At 34.3% G+C, this 21,928-nt stretch overlaps 2 protein-coding genes across 2 annotated transcripts; one reads left to right on the forward strand and one right to left on the reverse strand.

Moving 5' to 3' along the window:
• Positions 1–967: 967 nt before the first annotated feature.
• Stip1 (Stress-induced phosphoprotein 1) lies at positions 968–11,615 on the reverse strand. The gene is made up of 7 exons (XM_068776372.1): positions 11,422–11,615; positions 10,894–11,343; positions 8,302–8,764; positions 6,215–6,415; positions 4,883–5,079; positions 4,377–4,502; positions 968–4,213 (listed from the first exon to the last, which is right to left on the reverse strand). The coding sequence occupies exons 1-7, from the start codon at positions 11,428–11,430 to the stop codon at positions 4,034–4,036; spliced, it is 1,626 nt and encodes a 541-aa protein (XP_068632473.1). The 5' UTR covers positions 11,431–11,615; the 3' UTR covers positions 968–4,033.
• A 985-nt stretch (positions 11,616–12,600) lies between these two features.
• Mad (Mothers against dpp) lies at positions 12,601–21,795 on the forward strand. The gene is made up of 3 exons (XM_068776256.1): positions 12,601–12,919; positions 19,115–19,276; positions 19,742–21,795. Exons 1-3 carry the CDS (start codon positions 12,812–12,814, stop codon positions 20,738–20,740), a joined length of 1,269 nt encoding a protein of 422 aa, XP_068632357.1. The 5' UTR covers positions 12,601–12,811; the 3' UTR covers positions 20,741–21,795.
• The last annotated feature ends 133 nt before the right edge of the window (positions 21,796–21,928 follow it).

Raw genomic sequence — 21,928 nt, forward strand, 5'->3', positions numbered from 1 at the left:
ACCGACCTTGGTTTTCACTGAAAAGTAGGTCTGTGCTCAACCGCCCATCACGTCACGTGATTTGGCACCGGATCCAAAGACGCACTGTGAATTCTAATATGCATCTTCATTCGTAACTGAGTTTATTATTTTTATTTATATTATTAATATCGTTATATCACACAAGACAATCTCTACCGTATAAGTAATGGGATTGTGCAAATATATACGAGGGTTAATCAAAAAGTTCTTAGAAGTGCATATATATGAAACCTTTTTGGATCAAGTTCGATATTCAAATTAAAGAGTGTCTATCACACTATATTTATGCAGACTGTCACTTGTTTTTGTCAGTTCGTTCGCATGTAATAAATTTTTTTGTTAAATCACTCAACTCGTGTTTCACCCCTCCACGGGGCATCTTCAGGAGTTATGTTACACCGACCAGAGTCACCAAGACTCTGTTTTTGGCACTAATTTAATGTTTGTGTCCACCTCATTAGTTTCTGTCGTATGGTGTCACGCCATTTATCCCGAAGGTGGGACAGCCTTATGGTGTCAAGCGTGTTAAAATCAATTGGCAAATAAAACAAAGTGTTGCCTACATATTTATTTATTGAATAAATTACAAAAACAATCGCAGGCGGTACACTCGCATAGAATCAACTTTATCAAATTATTTATTGAATAAATCCTATATCCTTAACGTAAACAAATGAGAGGGCCGACGGTAGCGTGCGGCGGCACTTGTGGCACAAGCACACTGGAATGGTCCGCCAGAACCCGTGGCAGCCGACAACGAATAATACACATCGAGTGCTACATAGCGATACTTCTGTTTTAGTAACGTACACTGTGCAAATAGTGTACATTGCGCAAATAATAAGCTAACATTGCGCCAACAGTGTACTCTTTGCAAATAAGTAGGGTACACTGCGCAAACAGTGTACTCTTCGCAAATAAGTAGGGTACATTGCGCAAACAAATACTCTATGCAGATAAGTAGTGTATGATGTTCAAAAGAACAATGTACACTGTACAAATAACGTACTCCGCGCTTCCAAGTACTGCGCTATTCAAAAGGATAATGTAAACTTCGCAAATAACTAAAGTACATTGCGTAAACTAGTGTACACTGCGCAATTAGTTCCGGTGTACACTCGATAATCACGCTTACTAAATATACATAAAAATTCGCTCCACGGTAACGCCCCACTCGATGCGCATTCGTTGGCGGACTGTACCTACACTAAGCTAACTCCAAACACAATCACAGACTAACAAGCCGCTAACGTAATTCAGGCACAAACACTCTAACACTGGCAGCTCTTAAGGACATCTTCAACAAGCTAACATTGCAGAAGCTTTTAAAATGATATTGGCATTTGCTTGCGTACAATAAATAAGGATACTTTGAAACTCATACAACCCAGTTTTAAATGAAAACATATATATGTATATGTATAAAAAGATTTGAATTCCACCCTCGAGAAAATTTGTCACATCAAGCCATTTATTTCTCACGTACATTTTAATATTCTCAACTCTAAATATACACAAGATATCAATTTGTACATAAATTTATTATAATTCACTTGTTATTAATATAGTAGCCTGTCCCATAAATCAACGTAAGGCCGTAATCTGGAATAGTGCAGCTATAGGATAGACAAAAAAAAAGAAAATTAATAAAAAATAAATTTCAACTTCGTCGTAATAATGTTATATTTTTAGAGGGTAGTACAAGAAAGTGAATTTTCAACACCGTCATTTATAACAAGACGTTGTTTTCTGTGGGTAGTACAATACCCGGCGATAAACATTGCACATCGACCTTTGGAAACAGACAATCGGCTAATTTCGGCTTCGTAGAGCGTTATCTCTGTCGCTCGACTGACAGAACGTATCACACATGTAGTGTCGGACAGAGATAACGCTATACGAAACCTAAATTAGCCGATTGTCTCTTTTTGTATTTCAAGTTAATTAAGTACCTCTATTCAACACGGCCGCTTAACGTTTAAAAATGCATAGTTTGACTAAAAACTTAGCATTTTCTTTCAAAATAATTGCTATGATACAAAATTTTTCACGGTATCGAAAAACAGAAAACTAGAAAGATAGGATGGATAGGATGCAAAAACTTCATATCTTTTTGCAAGACAATATTTTTAAAATGCATAACTTAGCCCCATTTACTTAATTTTCTCGGACTACCCAACACATACCAAACTGTTTAGTCCTTACGTCGATTTATGGAACAGTCTGTACAAATTTAATTCATTTAAACTTATTCTCCGATCATTTAAATTCATAACGCAGATTTTAGTTACATTTAGTGCAAGCAATTATAATTCCGTTTTCAAATGAAAATATTTAATCAACTGACAATAAAAACTAATTTATTTTATACTGTAATGCAGCATGCTTTAAACAGGGTAGACAGGATAGGAAAGATGAAATTAGGAAATGACTTGTATAACTTTTTTGCCATGTGGATATTTGCATGTGGTAGACCTAAAAATGTATTGTAATATTGCAGAACAGTAGGTAATTAAAAAAAATAAAACTAAAAAAAATTCTTACAGAACTGCGGGTAGTTTGAAATTGCAATAAAATTAAAAGGTTTTTTAAACAGTGAGCAGTTGGAGAATGAAGCAATAGAAAAACTGGGTAGTTCAAAGATGAAGCAATGGAACCAAAAAGCGATTTAAAACAATTTACTGTTAAAATAAAGCAATAAAACAAAAAAGAGGTTTTTAAACAATGAGTAGTAAGAGGAAGCCAACAAAAATAAAATAACTGTGGGTAGTTCGAAGATTGCTAGTAATGGAACCAAAAAAATTGTCGCAAAACTGTGGGTACTATTGAAATTATTGAAAAAAAAAATCGGTTTTAAAACAGTGGGTAGTTGAAAAAACTTTCTTTCTGAACTGTGGGTAGTTGGGGAATGCAGAAACACAAAATCTTTATGAACAATGGTTAATTTGTATATGATGCCTAATATACACGCGCAGTGTATATAATATATATTCAAGATAGAACTTTGGGCGTTTCCGAGGCACTAAAGGCTTTATTGTGACTGTAAGAAAGCACATTCTGATATACGCTGAAAAATACAACAATCAAAGACGAGGCAATTTTACTCATTTTTTTGTCAACCCAATATCATACACGTTAAAAACTGAGATATTCAATAAAATATTCTCCTAAATATTTTGGTAGAATTCCGAACACAACCCACTGTATAATACAATGAGCTAAAAGCATTTAATACCGCGGTATATTTACTTTTACTTCAATTACCGATATAGTACATTTAAATAAAAATATTATTGCAATAATATTTCGAGCGAATTCTGGCTCTCATCTTCTATATACACTAAGAAAAGTGTAATCTCTGATGCATTGATAATAAATGCCAAGATTGCATACCGCAGTAATAGGTGCACATATTTTTTTGTTTGGAAACGTAACTATTGTAATCAAAATAATTGCACAATTTATTATGCGTATTTATTTCATTGCAAATTATACCGCGGTAATAGGTGCTTACATACATGATGCTTGCATACGCCAAAAATCACACTTTAGTTTAAAAAAAGAAACATAAATATGTGACCGCATATCTTCTGTGGGTATTATTAAATTCCGCAAAGAAGATTGTGTACTTCGTAATACAAAAACTGAGGGTAGACAACATTTTGCTGTATGAGGCACTAGAGGCATTTTTATTGCATGGAGAGCCAAGCGAATTCATTTCAGAACTTTTGTATACGCTAGACGTATGAAACTGAAAGGTCTTCCAGCGGCGACCATGTGCCAGTAGACGCGTTGTAGATAGGCCAACCACTAGTTTGTCTGACGACATGGTCAAGACCATTCATTGTAGCGACCTAAGGGGGGGTGGGGAGGAAGATGCTTTTACCAGGGCGTCCAGAACATAGGTTCATGAAGATGGCTGAGTTTGTCCATGGATTAGCTTGTGTTACGTATCGTGCGGTAAGCTTGTGATGTTTGGGATGGTTTGGGAGTGGAACAGTGGGTTTTGGTGCTAGTGGATGGCGATGAGGCCTGACTCCAGGAGTTTGTGGATCTTGGCTGCGATGTCCGGGTTGCGGAGGTGGTCCTGCAACGCGTGAGGGTCCTGCTGCATCTGCTCCAGTATACAGCGCATGGCAGGGTCGCTCAGGATCTGCTGGACTTCGGGGTCAGCCATGGCCCGTTTGCGTACCTGTCAGTTTTCCATGTTAATCAAAACTTCTCCATTTTCCCTTACCGACTTTCGGTAAAGGAAAGTGGGTTTTACACAGAGTGTAACATCATAACACAACTTTTGATTTATTACACTAATTTAAGTACAGTCATAGCAATTAAAAAGTTATTTGACCACCCACCTCTTCAGGGTTGGAGTTGAGTTGTGTCGAGCAAGCTCGGTAACCTTCCAGTGCCTCTGCATTGCTGGGGTCCAGTTCCAATGCTTTCTGGTACGCTGTTAAGGCCTTAGAGGGTTGTTGCATACCCTAGAAAAATACACAGAATCAATAACATGTTAAAACGCCAAGTCACTTAAAAAAAATTCTGGTACAAAGTTTTCTTCGTCTCTCAGTCATCTTAAAGACTATGTCATCATCATTTTAGCCTTAGATGTCCACTGCTGGACATAGGTCTTGCCCATCAAAAGTCATCTATCCACCTAGTGGGTGAATGATCTGTGGTCTTCACTCCATAACACAAAGATACAAGTGGCCATGTCCCATCTGCTGGACTATGTCTGTTGTTTTCATTCCTCTATGGAGCTCCTCATTCGGATTTCTTCATCTTACGTCACTTTCTCATGACTGTAGGTACCTACAAAATGTAACCTGGACTTGTAAATATCAAATAAAGATTGTTAGCTCACCTGTAAAATCTTGCCCTTTCTGATCCAGCCTTTAATGAATTTGGGGTCCAGTTTGCAGCACTGTTCACAGTCTTTGAGGCCCAGGTCGAACGCTGCCAACTTGGTGTAGCACGCTGCCCTGTTGGAGTACAGCTTGGCCTCATCCGGGTTACGTTTTATCGCCTCCGTATAATGCTTCACGGCAGTGCTGTAGTCACCTGGAATTGCAAATTCAAGACAATAGTTAAATTTAGTGGTACTCTAGGGATAGTAAAAGGAGTAAGGGCAAGTAAGGGTAAAAATGGGAGGATGACTAAAGTGTGGTTGGAGAAGAATTTATATATATACATAGAGAGAGAGAGAGAGAGAGAGACACTAAAAAAATCATTAGAAGTATTCAATGTACTCCATATATCTCTCAAAAAGCTGGGGGAGAATTTTTTTTATTTCATTCATTTAACGCAGAATATAACGCAGCCAGACTGGAAGAGGCAGAAATAGAACTGATCTTTGGTAGTGACTTGGATGCAGTATCCAGATCCATAGGCCTCCAAGGTTTCATAAAATCTTTTATTAACTACTGCCTAAAACAGCTATGAATTTTATTTACCCTTGTTATAAATTTTGTAATGAACGGACTTCATGCCTTTAGGCATTCACAGTTTACCATTGGTTACTGAATGTTATTTTAAAAGTCAACTAGTTATACAAACATCTAATATATAAAATTCTCGTGTCACGGTGTTCAAACTTGAACTCCTCCGAAACGGCTTGACTGATTTTTACCAAATTTTATATTCGTATTCAGCAGGTCTGAGAATCGGCTACTATCTATTTTCCATATCCCTAAGTACAAAAATACAACCCTAAATTTTTACCCCTTTACGATAAACCGTTATTTTTTATTTGTTAATTAATTTTTTTTTTTTTGCAAAACAACGTTTGCGGGATCAGCTAGTATACTATAATTATAACAACTATATAAATAATTACTTATAAACAAACATTTAAATAGGAAGATATAATATATGTACATATATCTATGTCAGTCAACAGTTTCGAACAGTCTTTATAAACATATACCGATTTACTGACTCACTAATGATGAGGAAAGTCAAAGAAGAAAGAACAAAGACTCATTAGTGCAAAGGACAAAGTGATAAAAGATTAATTACATGTCTGTTATATATTCATCATCTCAAACACTTCAGCCATAGGATATTCACTGCAGGACCTGTTGGCAAGCCAACCTGCGCCTGGTATTCTAACCTTATGGCCACCTGTCTATTTTGTATTGTCTTATACTGTGAACCTGAATAAATAATATAATTTATGTATTATATTGAATATTACCTTTTTTAAAGTATTCATTGCCAAGTTCCTTCTCCTGTTCCGACTTCACCGGATCAATATATGCCTTCTTCTCCTCTTCTGCAATTCTACGCTCCACCTCACTAAGCAGCGTCTTGATCTCCGGAGTTCGGTGTTCAGACATTGATTTCTCAAAGTATGTCTTTGCTAATTTCCATTGTTCCATTTTCTTATATGCGTTACCTGATGATAAAATTAATATATATATAAGACAATTTCTATTGACTATGTCGGTATATGCTTTACCAGGAACCGCAATGTATGCCATCATAACAATATTATTAACAGCGCCATCTATAACATATTAAACTTAAACAACAACTGCTTTACTGACATTAAATAAGCGCGGCACAATACAAAATGTAATTATTAGAGAAACTAGTTTCTTTACATATATAAATAATGCTCCCATATGTGAACAGTCACCATATATGTCTGTAACTGACTTCATCCTATTTTCAGATAAGACAAAGCTCAGACAAAACTAAACTAAAGCCTCCTCCAAAAATTTCCAAAAAGATTTGTTGACGACCAAAACAAGATCATCATCTTGTGAGTGATGTCCTTACTTCATTTGCATTCCATGATCATCATTCTATAACCTTAAGACTCCAGCAGGCATCTCAACTATCATATTCGATTTAATCACCTTTAAAACACAAATATTCTAATCCACAGTACACACCTAAATGACAATTTTGATTAACAAAAAAAGAATTTATTGTCCAGTCAACTTCAAACCAAAATCAAGTAATAAGGTAGACAAAAAATCACCCCAGTATATTGATAAATATGTTTGACATTTATTTAATATGTACTTCAGAACCAAATTCACCTACGTAGCTCAAAGAATCTCTCTTTGAAAGGTGACAATGGACGGAAAAGCAACTGTTGGTGATTGGGGTCGATAAGTTCTCAAGTGGTGATTAGGACCCGGTAGACAATGCGTGGATACACCCCCCACTAGATGGATCAACGAGATAATATGGATCAAGGGAAGATGCTACACTCTCGAACTTTGTAACCTTACAGTTGGTGTCTATAAACTGACATGAATAAATGAATTCAAATATGGAACAACTGCAAATATTCATACACTTTACAACTAACCTCACTTAAAACAGAATCGAAAAACAGTTTTATTTAAAAGAGAATCAATTTGTTTTCTTTATAACATATTAATCATATGTTAAAATATTATTCATATATACAGGTTGTTCAATAAATCAACATGAAGCCAATATCAGGTAGCAACTGACAGGAAAATTAATTAAAAATTTGCAAATACACAAAATTTGTCAAATTTTGTATGATATATAAATCAAAATGATATATGTATGTAAAAAATATGTGCTTTAATAAACTAGATAGATTATGATTATGTCTAAAATTATTGTAATCCGAGAATAAATTCCTGCACATTCTTCTTTTGACCAGAGACTTCACCAGACTTGACTATGACATTGGTCCAGTGGAAGACATATCTGTGCAGCATTTATTGGATCATGGGCGCCATTTGAGAACCTTCGAATGCATGAGCAATATGCCCTACCTACTGTCACCCTAATGGGCTTGTTCTGTGGATCATCACATTTCCATAGCTATCTCAATTTTTTTAATAATGGCTTCTTACATGGACCCAGTAATATCATTACATATAACTTGTTTCCAACCATCACATTGTATGGAAAGCATACAATACTTGGAGCTATTCACATACCTCGTTTCTAGTTTAGCGAACCTATCTCTACACCTAAAATTCTCTTGTCCTAAACTCCTCTTTCTACCTTACCAAATTTGAAACAACAGCTTTGGAAGCCTTTTTCAGAAGAGAACCAAATGTTCACTTTCAACAAACCTAAATCCTTCGCATTATAGACTTCACTATTACCACTTATTTGCCAATGGTGGTGGAACTATCCATGAGTCTGCAATGAAGCTTCATAAAAACTTCTATTTTCAACAAAAAAAAAACTTCTTGCATTTATAGCTATAAAAGAGGCAACAGCGCATAAAAGGTTGAAGAACTATGATCTATATATAACAAAATATGAGTAAATGAATCTTACCAATTCGTGTGAATGCCTTGGCTATTAATTTGAAATCAGCCCTATTCTCTCTACCAATATCAATTGCTCTTTCGCATTCCTTAATACACTTCTCATATTCCTTCTGCTCAAAATACACAGCCGCCATGTTTGTGTAGAAAGTTATATCTGTAGAATCATACTCAATAGCTTGCTGGTAATGTTTGATTGCGCTATCAAAGTCCTTCTTCTTGTAACATTCATTACCCAGGTCTTTCTCCTGCAATGCCTTTCTTCTGTTCTCTGGTACATCTTCGTATTTGGGCTTCGGCGGTTCCTCTTTCTTTGGTTTAGGAGTTGGCGGCTCGGGTTCCGAAGCTGGTGGATCAACATCCATAGGTGTACCTAATTCTATTCCTAGGATTACACTAATTGCTGATATAATGCGAGGATCAGATACATTGCCTTCTAATAGTTTTTTGTCAAACGGATTTACAGCGAGTTTCTGTGGAAATAATAATTTCTTACATTAATACATGTCCAGTTTTATGTAATAGTATGTTAAACCAAAATTTTAATTTAACTCATGTAAAAAAGGTTACATTGAATATATTTTTGACTAGGTCATTGAAGCTTGCATTTCCATTGATTTGGTTCAAGGGTTAATTACTTAATATAAGCATTGACAATTTGAATAATTTTAATGTTTAACCCTTTGCGGTCAGATGTTGTGTGACCCTGCAGCGCTTCGTGTTCTGCCATGCCCTTCATCAAGTTTTACTGTCTATCACAGTAGTAAGCTAAACAAGATAACTTAAACTCTACCATACAGGAAGTCTAAAGAGGGCCCTGCATCTAGAACTTCACAGTTTCGTTTAAGTCTTCTTCAACAGACCATGGTATACAGTTTACAGTGATTCTACAGCAAGAAAGCATTTTCAAATTCTACATTTTTACAATTGATTTTTTTTTTTCGTAAATAATATTGCCAAGGAACAGTTTTTTGAAAATTTTACCAATCTCATTTTATATATCCACTAATTCATAAGTATAATACATCAGTAAGATCATGTAAGTGACTAGTAAAATCTGAGATGACTTGTTGAAACAAAACCATGAAGAGTGTTTGGTCCACAAAGGGTTAAAATCATTGTAGTGTTTAATCATATCTATTTATAACAAGCAGCACTATAAGTAATGTTTATATATTACTAGCAATATATACTAAACCAGGGGTAAGCAACATGCGGCTCCATTAAACATGTTTAAGCATCCTACCAAACAAATTTAATTTTCTATTGGAGTTTGATAAGCAATAAAGATTGGAAATTTCAATTATTGATGATTTTCATCAAACCATGTCTCTGTTGATCAGTGATCAAAAATTACCATTGGTCAAGACTTAGCGTTGCTTGATAAAAAAGCTGCATATATATAGCTACCTCTATAATTCAAGATGTTATGTATGTCTTGATTAGTTAACAACAGTCCTAAATTTTTCATTCATAATTTATGAGTAAAATCGTTTTTCTGTTCTGCTCTTATTTGCTATAATTTTGCATAAAATTTGAACCTTATTTTGTTAAAACTTATGTATTTTTTTAATTTTGATATTATAAATAAAGTTCTTGAAATTTATTAAATTTGTATGCTCTATTCACATTTTAAATCAGCTGTTTACTTTATAAAACATTTTTCTAAATTCTTTATTTAGATTTGATTCTTGTCTAAATTTTAATAGAGGAAAAGAGATATTTATCTTATAGCCCTATTATACATTAAAATCACACTACATAAGGTGTAATCGAAAGATATGGTAAATGAATTTTTATACCATGAACTACTGCATCTATGTCCATTTAATTGAATATATTTGAGTCTTATTCACTGAGATAATCTGTAGCAAATTTGAACTAGTTACAATTTGTCTATCAGCTTCCATAGTAAGAGGAGTGAGGTTATACACCCTATATTTGTTGCACATACACTTTTAAGTAGGGAAAACATGACAAAAACGCTCATGACATTTAAAAATTAGTTTATGGTGATAATGTGATGATTTGAAGACTACAACTGATTTTAGCTATTCAAAAGCAAAAATGAACATGTCAAGGAGCATCCTTCAACCACAAAAAATGTTTCAATCAAACAGGTGATTGATGATTCGGGAGGTGTCTACAATGTTTCCGTACCGATGTAAGAAGAAAGAGACAAAGAAAATGGGCCAAGGAATCCTTCCATCACAACAATGCACATTGCTACTGATTCACAAGTTTTTAGAAAAAAACATTTTATTTGTCCACACCCTTCTTACACTCTAGATTTAACACCATCCAATTTCAGGATCTACCCAAAAATAAAAACTGATAAGAAACTATTTTGACACATTTCTTACATTGAAAGAGCTATAACAGAGCAGTTGAAGGGCCTTCCAAAAGAAGCATTTCAGAAATGCTACCAATCGTGGAATCAACATAGAGATAATTGCATTGCTAGCCAATGGGAGTACTCCAAATGAGATTCATTAACATTTGATGCAAAATTATTACTTTGCTTGTAAATAAATTAGTCGCCTTATTTTTTGATCATACCTTGTTATAGGAGAGGAAAATATAGTTTATTAGCGACACTCACCTCTACTATTTTAACATATTCTGGATCCTTTAGCCACTCTCTGGTCTGTGGATTAGCCCTTAACTTCTCAAAGACCTCCGTCACTTTGGATTTACTGGCTTCAGCATGTTTTCTTACTTCGGCGAGTCCCGTAACCAACTGCTGGTTACCCGGCTCCAGTTCCAAGCCCTTCTCGTACACGGCTATAGCTTCCTCGTGACGCCCTAAATACGCCAGTGCACTACCTTTCCTGGAGTACCCTTTACTCCACGAAGGGTTTAGTAGAACTGTCTTGTTCGCGTCTTCAAGCGCAGCTTCATAGTTCTCCGCTTTAGCGTGTGCCGCTGACCGGTTGCTATACAAAACGTGGTTGTTCGGATCCAATTTAATCGCATCGCTGTAAAACTTCACAGCGCCTTCGAAATCACCGGACGACAAAGCTGCATTACCCTTTTCCTTCAACTGGTTCACCTGGAAACGATGATTTAAATCATTTTATGTGCATCATAGTTTGAATAACACCGCCGTTTTGATTCCGACATAACCTACCTGTTCCATGATTGTGCACTAAATTATATTATAAATAACAATGTGACCGATAACACTAATTGCTTGTTTGGTATATTAAGAAACGGTTTCTCCCTTTGTTCGACTAGCAAGACGATCAAACGTAAATGAATTATGAATGAATGAACACTGACACTTCAAATTCGAGAAAATTCTCGTCCGAATAATACTCATAGAACGCTACTGCGGCTCGCAGCGTTCCGTTTCACTTACACTTTTAGTTTTTTATACCATAGGCATTTAAGTTATAAAGGAATTGTTAGCTTCACATATGTATTTATAAATTTGTATACCATTTTAAATAAACTTTTGGTAACTTGTTTTCTAAATCAAATTTTATTTTCAGGGTCTTTAATATTTTCCACTATTTGGTATTGGATAGAGTAAAAATCAGAAAATAAAAGAACTTATCTCATTTGTGAAATGATAATGACGTAAGGATATATTAAAATAAAAACATTACGTTAAAATAAATTTGTCGTTTGAACTGTACGGAAGCGTTTTCTTTCATTATTATTTCTGTTACTATACGAATCTGCCAGTTTTTGAATTGATTTCTATTTAACCTGTTATCTGGTGTTTCTATGTGGGTATTTTTTAGACACCGTCGTTGTGTATCGGACAATAGAGCAACAACGATAATAAAATGATAGTATTTGTCAACCGAAAAGACGACATTACGTTTTGTATACTTTTTAAGGAAGTAGCTATATGGAAACTCTGTAACAGTAAAATTTCTATTTAACGCTTTACTTAATCGGTCTTGCGGATAAAATATAATAATAGGTCTAATTATATTTGTCGCAGCCTCTGTTCATAAAATTGAAAGATAACGCGTAAGTAATTACAAGTTTAGGCTTGAAATCATTTGAAAATATTAAAACATCTCGTTAGATGGATTTTGTAAATCAAAATGTTGTGTAAACCATTTTGTTCAGGGTGTAAATTCATTTAATTAATGTGTTATTTAATTTTACAAAGTGCGATTTATTATTTTATGCTATTACGACATTTAATTTATAATAATTGTTAATGTAATAATTTTGCTAATATTTTTTTTCTGATTTTCAATTCAAGTTCTATGAGCGTTAGTACGCTTCATTTAATATATGGCAAGTGAATATAACAAATGACATTGTCACAGATTACAGAAGGAAAAAAAGGGGAAGATAATGAACGCGGCTTTAAATTTTTTTATCTGTCATACACTAGTGTCACGCTAGTCGCTATTTTGTGTTGGTGATTGTAATTGGAGCCCGGACATTGTGGGAAATACCGTGTGGATAAATCGATGGCGGATTGATTGTTTCTTTGCGACGTTAATTGGCGGGTCCTGTCTGTGACTCATCGTATTTCCCGTGCACTCGTCACTATGGACACCGACGATGGTGAATCCTCCAGCAGTGGGCCTATGTCGAGTCTGAACAGCCTCTTCTCCTTCACCAGTCCCGCTGTGAAGAAGTTGCTCGGCTGGAAACAGGTAACATGAGAAAAGAAAAGCCTACACCTAGTCATTTTTGTTATCATTTCCTAACTTATGTTATTTTATTTCACTATTATCACTAATGATTTCATACGCAAAATTTACGTATCTGTGAAAAATATTACGAAATTTTCACATATATTTAATTAGTAATAGATATAATGTATGTAGTGATGGATGTATCAAAACAGTTCTTTCACAGTTTACATTAATATTGTAATAGAGAATTCCACTGTTTAGTAGATACATTTCCTTTAAAGTTTTATCTAATACTGTTACTTTTTATAATGCCTGAGGCATTTTTAACATTGTGTAAGAGCTAACTTTTTAACTGCTAATAAATCTATAGTGTGATATGATTTTTAAAGCTTTATACTTTATATAAAGTATACAATATACAGTAATATTTTTGTATTGCCTGGAGTTTAATCAGTTGTAGATATAATATTAAAGACCCAAAAGTTTGACACCCAAAAAGCCAACTATAATAAATACGTATTTGTAATAGATTTGTAGACATTTAAAACAGTCCACTTTCCTTTTATACAGACAGAAAATAAGTGTCCAATGTTCTATGGTTTCAATACAGTAATGTAGTAACAAAAAATTATAGATGGTAGTGGGCGGTATAAAGCGAAACTGGAAAATCATCCTAAACAATACCCCGAGCAGCTGATAATACCTTAGCCAAAAAGCTGGTGCAGAGGTATTGGGGTATTTACTCTCACAGTTCATTGATTTCTAACATGTCTGAGTATTTCGACTGACTGCATGATACAGAGGAGTGAAAAAAAGTCTGAAAATAGTTAAGATTATAGATATATTGTATTATTCCTCTGTCTTGAGTTAAATCCTTCACTATTAAAGATTGTAACCTTTCTTGGATAATTGTGTTGCTTCATATTACACCATCTGTATTGGTGTTCAGCTGTGTGTATTCCTTCTGCTACCATAGTCTTCTTGTCTTGTCTCTGCGGGCTGGTTTCAGCAACTATGTGGCACACACATTTTGTAATGGGGTTAGCCTTACTCAAGCCAACCCAACTCCTAGAAGAATCCAATCAGACCCTTGATGTTGCCAGCAATCTGGATCCTGTGGAATGCAACCACGGCACACCAAAGTAGTTTGTGGGCAGCAGTCTCATCTCTTCCTGGCAAGCCCAAAGGACCGTCATCAAATGTATATAGATATTTGTTAAAAAGACCATGACTGGTTAATATCCCTGCCACCGTGTTCAGCGAGGGTCATAACAGGAGTAACAGGATGTTGGAGTGTTGGCAGCTTAGTGTTGTTTAGGTCTGACTAGACTAGCTCATGAGGCTGCAGCCGTATGGTCCCTGCCTAACTAATATTCCGAGGATCAAAGCTTTTTTTCAAGTTGTCACTTTGTTTCTGTCTTATTTATTTTTGATTTAAGTATGTCCAAAAGGTGCCTTTTACAAAATAAATTTTATTTAACTAACCATTTTTAAATTAAATTAGGTTTTGAAACTGTTACTGCATTAAACATTATTGTAAAGATACTAATATAATTTTTGTAGCAACTAAATATTTTTTGTGATACCACCTACAATCTGAAGTGTCTTTTGAAGGTAGCACAATAAAGGACATCATTTGAGAATGGACCACTTTAGATTCGTGGTCAAACAGATCCTATAGAGCAGTGTTTCCAAACATGGGGTCCACGCCCCACAGGGGGGCAATTTGATAATTAAGAAGGCCAATTAAAAAATGGACTTGACATGACTCTAACCCTTTAGCTTTGGGTTATTTAAATGCAATGCTAAATATTGGTGACAAATTTAACAAAGAAAGCAAATTCTTAAAAAAATTCTGTAAATAATTATTAGGTATAATTTTGTTTGACATTACCAAAACATGAACTGGGTAATTAGAGTTGTCAAGTGAACATCATTGTGGATTCACCGCAGGGTGTGCTAAATGCAACAAAGTGCAACCAAATGTGCAAGAAAACTACCGTTTCCATCTTCATATTTAGCTGAATGTGGATTTAGTGCTGTAAATGATTTACTGATAAAGAAAAGAAGGCGTTATATAGCACAATGTGGAGACTTGACTAAGTAAATTGGAACCTAATATAAAATCTCTGTGCAGCAAGCATCAAGCGCAAGGATCGCACTAAATGAATATAGAAAAATCAATATTAAAATTATTTTGAATTTTATTTTTTCGTTATATGTTTTGAAAAACTTATCATTTATATTTCTTATGGGAACAAATCAATTTTCAAAGGTAAAAATTATGTATGGGGGCAAAAAAATTATAATGTTAATGTTAAGGTGGGGCATGGCCTAAAAAAGGTTAGGAAATACTGCCATAGAGCTTCTCTATGTGCCAGTCACTGATAAGTGGTGATTAATATTTTATATAGATATAATGAGGTTTTATATATTATGTGGAAAAATTGAAGGCTTTCGTGGATTACAGAAGCTAAGTTACTCTAAAGTAGTTTAAGATAAACATCTTTAGCACTCTACCATCTTAAACTAGCGTAGTCAGTGGGTGAACAGTATTTGAAAACAAAATAGATATACCTGGGTATCTAGTGACATTAATTTCAATCTTGAGGGGCCAGAAAGGGTTTCCTAATGGTTGATATGACTGGAAACTGATTTTGGGTCTTGAAAAGCTCTAAAAACACATTGTTGATAAGGAAAAGAATGTGTTTCTTATAACAAACTTTTATGTGACTATGTTTTGTTATGTGTAGCAATGTGCTATATAAAGTCATTAATATTTTAGTATGAAGTATATAATTTCTCTATTTTCTTTTACTTCTTTAAATTGATCAACAAGTCAAGCATTTAAAAGATGAAAATCTAGAAGTTAATAAGCCTAGATGAGTTATTGATGGCTATTGCATTTAAGCGTTAAGTAAGTTTCAAACACGTTTTGACTTTTGCATTCTGTCAGTCTAAGATGGGCTTGCTTAAATTTGTTTAGGAGTCCCAGGGTTTGTTATGTATTAACTTTTCTTACTTCAAAATTAACTTAACAAAGTTTATAATCATGAGTCAAAAGTAACATATTAGTCTTGGTCTAAACCGGTTTGATAAGTGAATGTAGAACCTATGTTTACATTGTCAAATTGAATGTATTCTTGACTATAGATACAAATATCAATATAAAAATAGAAAAGAAAGAGAACAGAAGATGCTTAATTTTATTAGGAGACAGTGTCGCATTAATTCAAATTAGAATTGTGGTAACTATTTATAACTAAAAACCTAGAGATATACTGAAAGATGTTATTATCTTTGCTTTATGGATATTTATTAAATACCTATTTTTACTGAAGGCTCACTTCAGTACTTTGAGTCATACAAGAAAATTGAAGTTTTTTGCCAAGTAAATAGTTTCGAATCAATTTAAATAAAATGTTTATTATCTAAAAAAATTATAGATTATGTATTATTTCATTGCACTGCACTCAAACGTAATGTATAAATTAAAATGATGACAGAAGTAGGTAGTAAAGTAGAGGAGTAGTGAACAAAAGTGACAATGGCTTCCACATACAAGCATTGTATGAAAGAAATTCCAAATGAGAAGAGCAACAAATCACATGATAGTTGACTACTGCCTAGGCCAGATAGAACCATTTATTGACTCAAATTTGCTTACAACCGTAAAAATAGGTATTCCACATTTGATAATGTAAAATGAAGATTTCTATGGAGATGATTGTTTATATATATTTAATTACTTTGCAGAAACCAATGTATGTTTTGAAAAAGTAATATTAAAGTTTTATATATATGTGTGTAAATATATATACATTGTTCAAATTTTTAATGAGTCAAATTGGGTCAGTCTGCAAATCTAGTGTTAAAGAAGTTGATATGGTGATTGCTTGTCAATATAAATAGTGATAAATTATAAATAAATACCTTAATAATGTCTTTAAAAACTTTGTGTGCGAAATCCTTCAAGGGTTTCATTGGACAGATATCTATACAAATAAATTTGGAGTGTCTGTTTGTAATTGTAAAATAACAGCTTTTTACAACTGCATATATATGATACATATACCAAATTTACAATTTTTTAATATTTATCTGTTGGTTTGTTTGTTCCGGCTAATCTCTTAAATGGCTGGACCGATTTTGATAGAACTTATAATGGTAGCTGACTTATTGAAAAAATTAGATACAAAACATAATTAAATGTGATGCAGTATAAAAAGTATAGGTAATCAGGAATGAAGATGTAGAAGTAAGGCAACGTGGGGAAAGAGAGAATGAATTTGTGAAGAAAGAAAGGAAATAGATTTAAAAAAATCTGAAAATTTATAAATAACCAAAAATATAACAACCCTGCATAACACATTGCACGGGAACAAAAAAAAAGACCAGAGAGAGAGAGATATGACATCATAAAAATATTGAGCAGCAACTGAAACCTCCCTAGGAAATTGTAGTGAAAAGTGGAAACAAATGCAGGCAAATGAATGTTGAATATACAAAAAATTAAACATTATTATTTAAATGTATTTACTGAGTGCATCACCTCTCAATCTAACCGAGAGATGTGACTCATTTCAAGCTGTTGACATAAACTACCATATTAACATTGTTTTACAAGTTCATTATTTGCATTATTTATCTAATGCAGTGTTTTAATTATCTGGATAGAAGATACCTATGTTTGTTTACTATCTACAACTGTCTTAGAAATATCCACATCAATTTTTTTTAAACTGTTTTATTGTTTCTTTGTATCTAATGAAAGCTGTTAGATTTTGACTGCCTTTGTCAAAGATCACAATGGTAAACCTTGGCTAGAACATCGGTTCATCTAGAAGTGATTTTACCACTTCACGTCTCCAATAGATTCATTCGTTACTTTGCGGAAGTCCATCCTAATTAAGATTCATTTATGTATTTATCAGTGAGCTGGAGGGCTGTGCACTTCATTTCACCACTGCTGCTTAGCAAAAGTAGCTATATATTAGTCCTTTTCTTACTTCACGAAATAATGATTGCATGAAAAATCTTTGTATGAGTTTGTTCAGAGTGTGTTTGGAACCTCTTGTAGCCTTAAGTTGAAGAATGCTATTATAAGAGAGTTGATTCTATTTTATATTTATATTTACATTGTTGATTTATTTTAAATGGGCTCTTCGCCTATTAACACAGTAAATGATCTAAAGTGGAGTCACTAATGCTACCAGTAGTGTAATGAATTAAAACAAGAGAAAGAGTAAGAAACACATAATTGAGACAAATATTAAGATAGAAATGTGATTATGAGTTTAGTTTATATATCTACATTAAAGAAAGTGGGAATCACCCAATCAACCAATAGTACGCCAAATATTAATCCCTAGTGCTGTCTCTATCGCACCGTACCTTCCACACGCAGACCTGTGCGGGTTTACTCACCTACAAGTTGTACTACACAAAATATATAGATATAGCAGCAAAATAAAGAGGCAAAAGAAGCAAAGGAGCATAGGAACAAGCCAGAAGAGAACCAAGAACCAAATTGATTACCAACAATCAACTAGTAATATTGAATACAGTGTTTCTTATATCTTTGACGAACTTTTACTTTTCTATAGATGTGATGTAAGAGATATAAAGGGGTGAATTGTATAGCTCCTTTGTCACCAAAGAATATTAAAGCCTTTATATCTATTCCCAATCACATTGTACTAAGTTAACCCTTAATAGCCTGATTTACGAAAGTGATTTTTTTTAAATATTACTGTGTTTACTTGAGGGTCTAGATGAAGGGAAAAATAGATTTTTTTTTAATTTCGTTGGAAAAAATATTATACAACAGTAAAATTCGTACAGCCAACCTATAAAAAAAACTAAGAGTAATGTGAACATTCGGTTTAAAAGATTGGTATTAAAATTGAAACTCGAGGCTATTAAGGGTTAAAATATACTGGAATGTGACAGGCCCACAACTACTAGCAGTATACAACATCTGCAGGGAGGGACAGATAATAAATAATTTTAATGGGTAATTCGAATTTCGAATATGTTTTTTTTTCTATTAACATTACGTCGTTTATTGTTTCTGATACCAATGTTTTTTGGTAAGGGTTTACCATACATCAATTGACAAACAGAAAATAATCTACAAATTCACTCCGTTTATATCTATAATTAAACATCCTGTATATTAAAGTTTTAACATATTATTAATGTTATTTTCAGGGAGATGAGGAAGAAAAATGGGCGGAGAAAGCAGTGGACAGTTTAGTTAAGAAACTGAAGAAGAGAAAAGGTGCGATAGAAGAGTTGGAGAGGGCGCTCTCCTGTCCAGGGACACCTTCCAAATGTGTCACAATACCAAGATCTCTAGATGGACGGCTACAGGTTTGTAGAATCATAAATTTAGAAAATTATTTATTTGTTTATATTATTTATTCAATATTTTTTATTGTACACTTCAGAAAAGAAATATGTATGTAATTAAAAAGAAAAAATACAATGGGCGGTCTCATCCCACAAGGCAATTTGATATAGACAACCTTATCATATTATTTATTTAAACAAAATTTCAAATTTAGTATTTGTATGATAATCATTTAAGTTTTTGTGCATATATTATTTATACATTAATATAATTGACAAATATAAAAAAAAAACACTTTCAACATCAACAATCAACAATCAATAATAATAATGTTTATTATTTAGTATAAGCTACGAGTAAAATTTAAATCTAAATTCAAAATTCAAATTTTATTCTAAATAAGTTTAGTTTGAAGAAATCTTTAGATCTAGTTTTTTGAGTGTCTAGAAATCTTTTCTACATTATCTATCATTGTTGTCTTTCAGGTATCCCACCGCAAAGGTCTCCCACACGTGATTTACTGCCGAGTGTGGCGCTGGCCTGATCTCCAAAGCCACCACGAGTTGAAGCCCCTCGAAATATGCCAGTATCCGTTCAGTGCTAAACAAAAGGAGGTTTGCATAAACCCTTACCACTATAAGAGAGTCGAAAGTCCAGTTCTCCCGCCGGTTTTGGTGCCAAGACATTCGGAGTTCGCCCCTGGACACTCCTTACTGCCTTTCCAGAGAACCACGGAGCCAGCGATGCCTCATAATGTATCTTATTCGGGGTCAGGGTTCCCACCTTCAGCCTCGTCAGAGCTTCCAGATACACCACCACCAGCGTACTCCCCGCCATCAGATGATACTGAACCACCCGGGGAAGTGGCACCGGTATCTTACCAGGAACCACTTTACTGGGCCTCCGTGGCTTACTACGAACTCAACTGTAGGGTAGGTGAAGTCTTTCATTGCAACTCGCATTCGGTGGTCGTTGACGGGTTTACTGACCCATCTAATAACAGTGACAGGTTCTGTTTGGGGCAGCTGAGTAATGTGAACAGGAACTCAACGATAGAGAACACTAGACGTCATATAGGTAAGGGGGTTCATCTGTACTACGTTGGAGGGGAGGTTTACGCAGAGTGTTTGTCTGATGCTGCTATATTCGTGCAGAGTCGCAACTGCAACCACCACCACGGCTTCCACCCATCCACCGTCTGCAAGATACCACCAGGGTGTTCTCTGAAGATATTCAACAACCGCGAATTCGCCCAGTTACTATCTCAGAGTGTTAATCACGGATTTGAAGCTGTATACGAGTTGACAAAAATGTGTACCATTCGAATGTCATTTGTGAAGGGATGGGGGGCGGAGTACCATCGTCAGGACGTGACATCCACACCCTGCTGGATCGAGATCCACCTTCACGGACCGCTCCAGTGGCTGGATAAGGTTCTCACTCAGATGGGGTCCCCACATAATGCCATCTCGTCCGTGTCTTAGCCAAGCCTACATACGAGACATCCCCACCGTATCTCCGCATAATCTCACAAACAAGTTCCGTGCATTTTTATAATCTGTTTTGGAACCGTGACGGAATGTCAGCGATAACGTCGAAATTTCCTCGTCATTTGATATCATCATCATGCACACTCAAGGCATAGGTCTTCACCCCAAAAATCGCCACACCATGACCTGGTCTTGTACTTCCCCCGAGAACCTTTCGTCTCAACGGCCATCGATTGCACGAGCGATGTGCCACTGCCATTTCAGACGGGCAATTCTTCTACATCACCATTTGAGATACTATCAGTATAATATCAGACTTCTCATATCCTCATGGCGGTCGTGTAACCTTGCATTTATTATTTTTAATTAAAGATAATTTATGTTAATACATTTATAATTATTTTCTTCGTCGACTATTCCGTCGCGGTTGTAAACCTATATTTTTATTTCTCTGCAAAAAATAATTTCAGATATTTTCAAACGTATATGAAAAAAAAAAGATATTTTTTTATAATTCCAGACACATCTGCAACATAGCACTTGTTCTTGAAACTTAGCTCAAACTATGTGTCCAAGTAAATAAATGTAAGACGTACAGAAATATTTAGTGTTATATGTAATTATAAATAAATTAAGGGAGTGAATATACCGCTGAATGTTTATGACAAGAAATAAGAGATATTATTCGGTGTATATAATGCCTTTTTTTAGTGTTGAAAAAATATTTTTATCACTGTAATAGAGGCGTAATAGACGTCCTCTCACGTCGGACGTCAAGTGTCATATGTACATCATGTACACAGATAACGTACAGGTTTTTTTTTTTTTAAATAAGACTTGTTTATGGTCAGTTTGACAGCGAAATTATAATTTAATATGATATTATTAGATCATGCATTATAAATACAAGTATATTATACAAATTTTTGTGGCGCCCAATGATGTGATAAATATATATATTGGTCATGTAAAAATGTGTGTATAAAAATAATTATATATACAAAAAACGTAGCTCAAACTTTAAAAAAAATGACAATTTAAAAACCAAAATCGTGACTAAATTGCGTTTAATAATATATGTATGTAAAAAATAATTTTTATAATTGGGTACAGTCGAGTACATAATTGTAGAATTCTTTTTTTTTTTGTTATGAAATCGTTTTGAATGTAAAATTTCTATGG

This window comes from Battus philenor, unplaced genomic scaffold (genome assembly GCF_028537555.1).
Source record: "Battus philenor isolate CCGP_79_NKW_IND1 unplaced genomic scaffold, ilBatPhil1.0.hap1 SCAF_12, whole genome shotgun sequence".
Taxonomy (NCBI): domain Eukaryota; kingdom Metazoa; phylum Arthropoda; class Insecta; order Lepidoptera; family Papilionidae; genus Battus; species Battus philenor.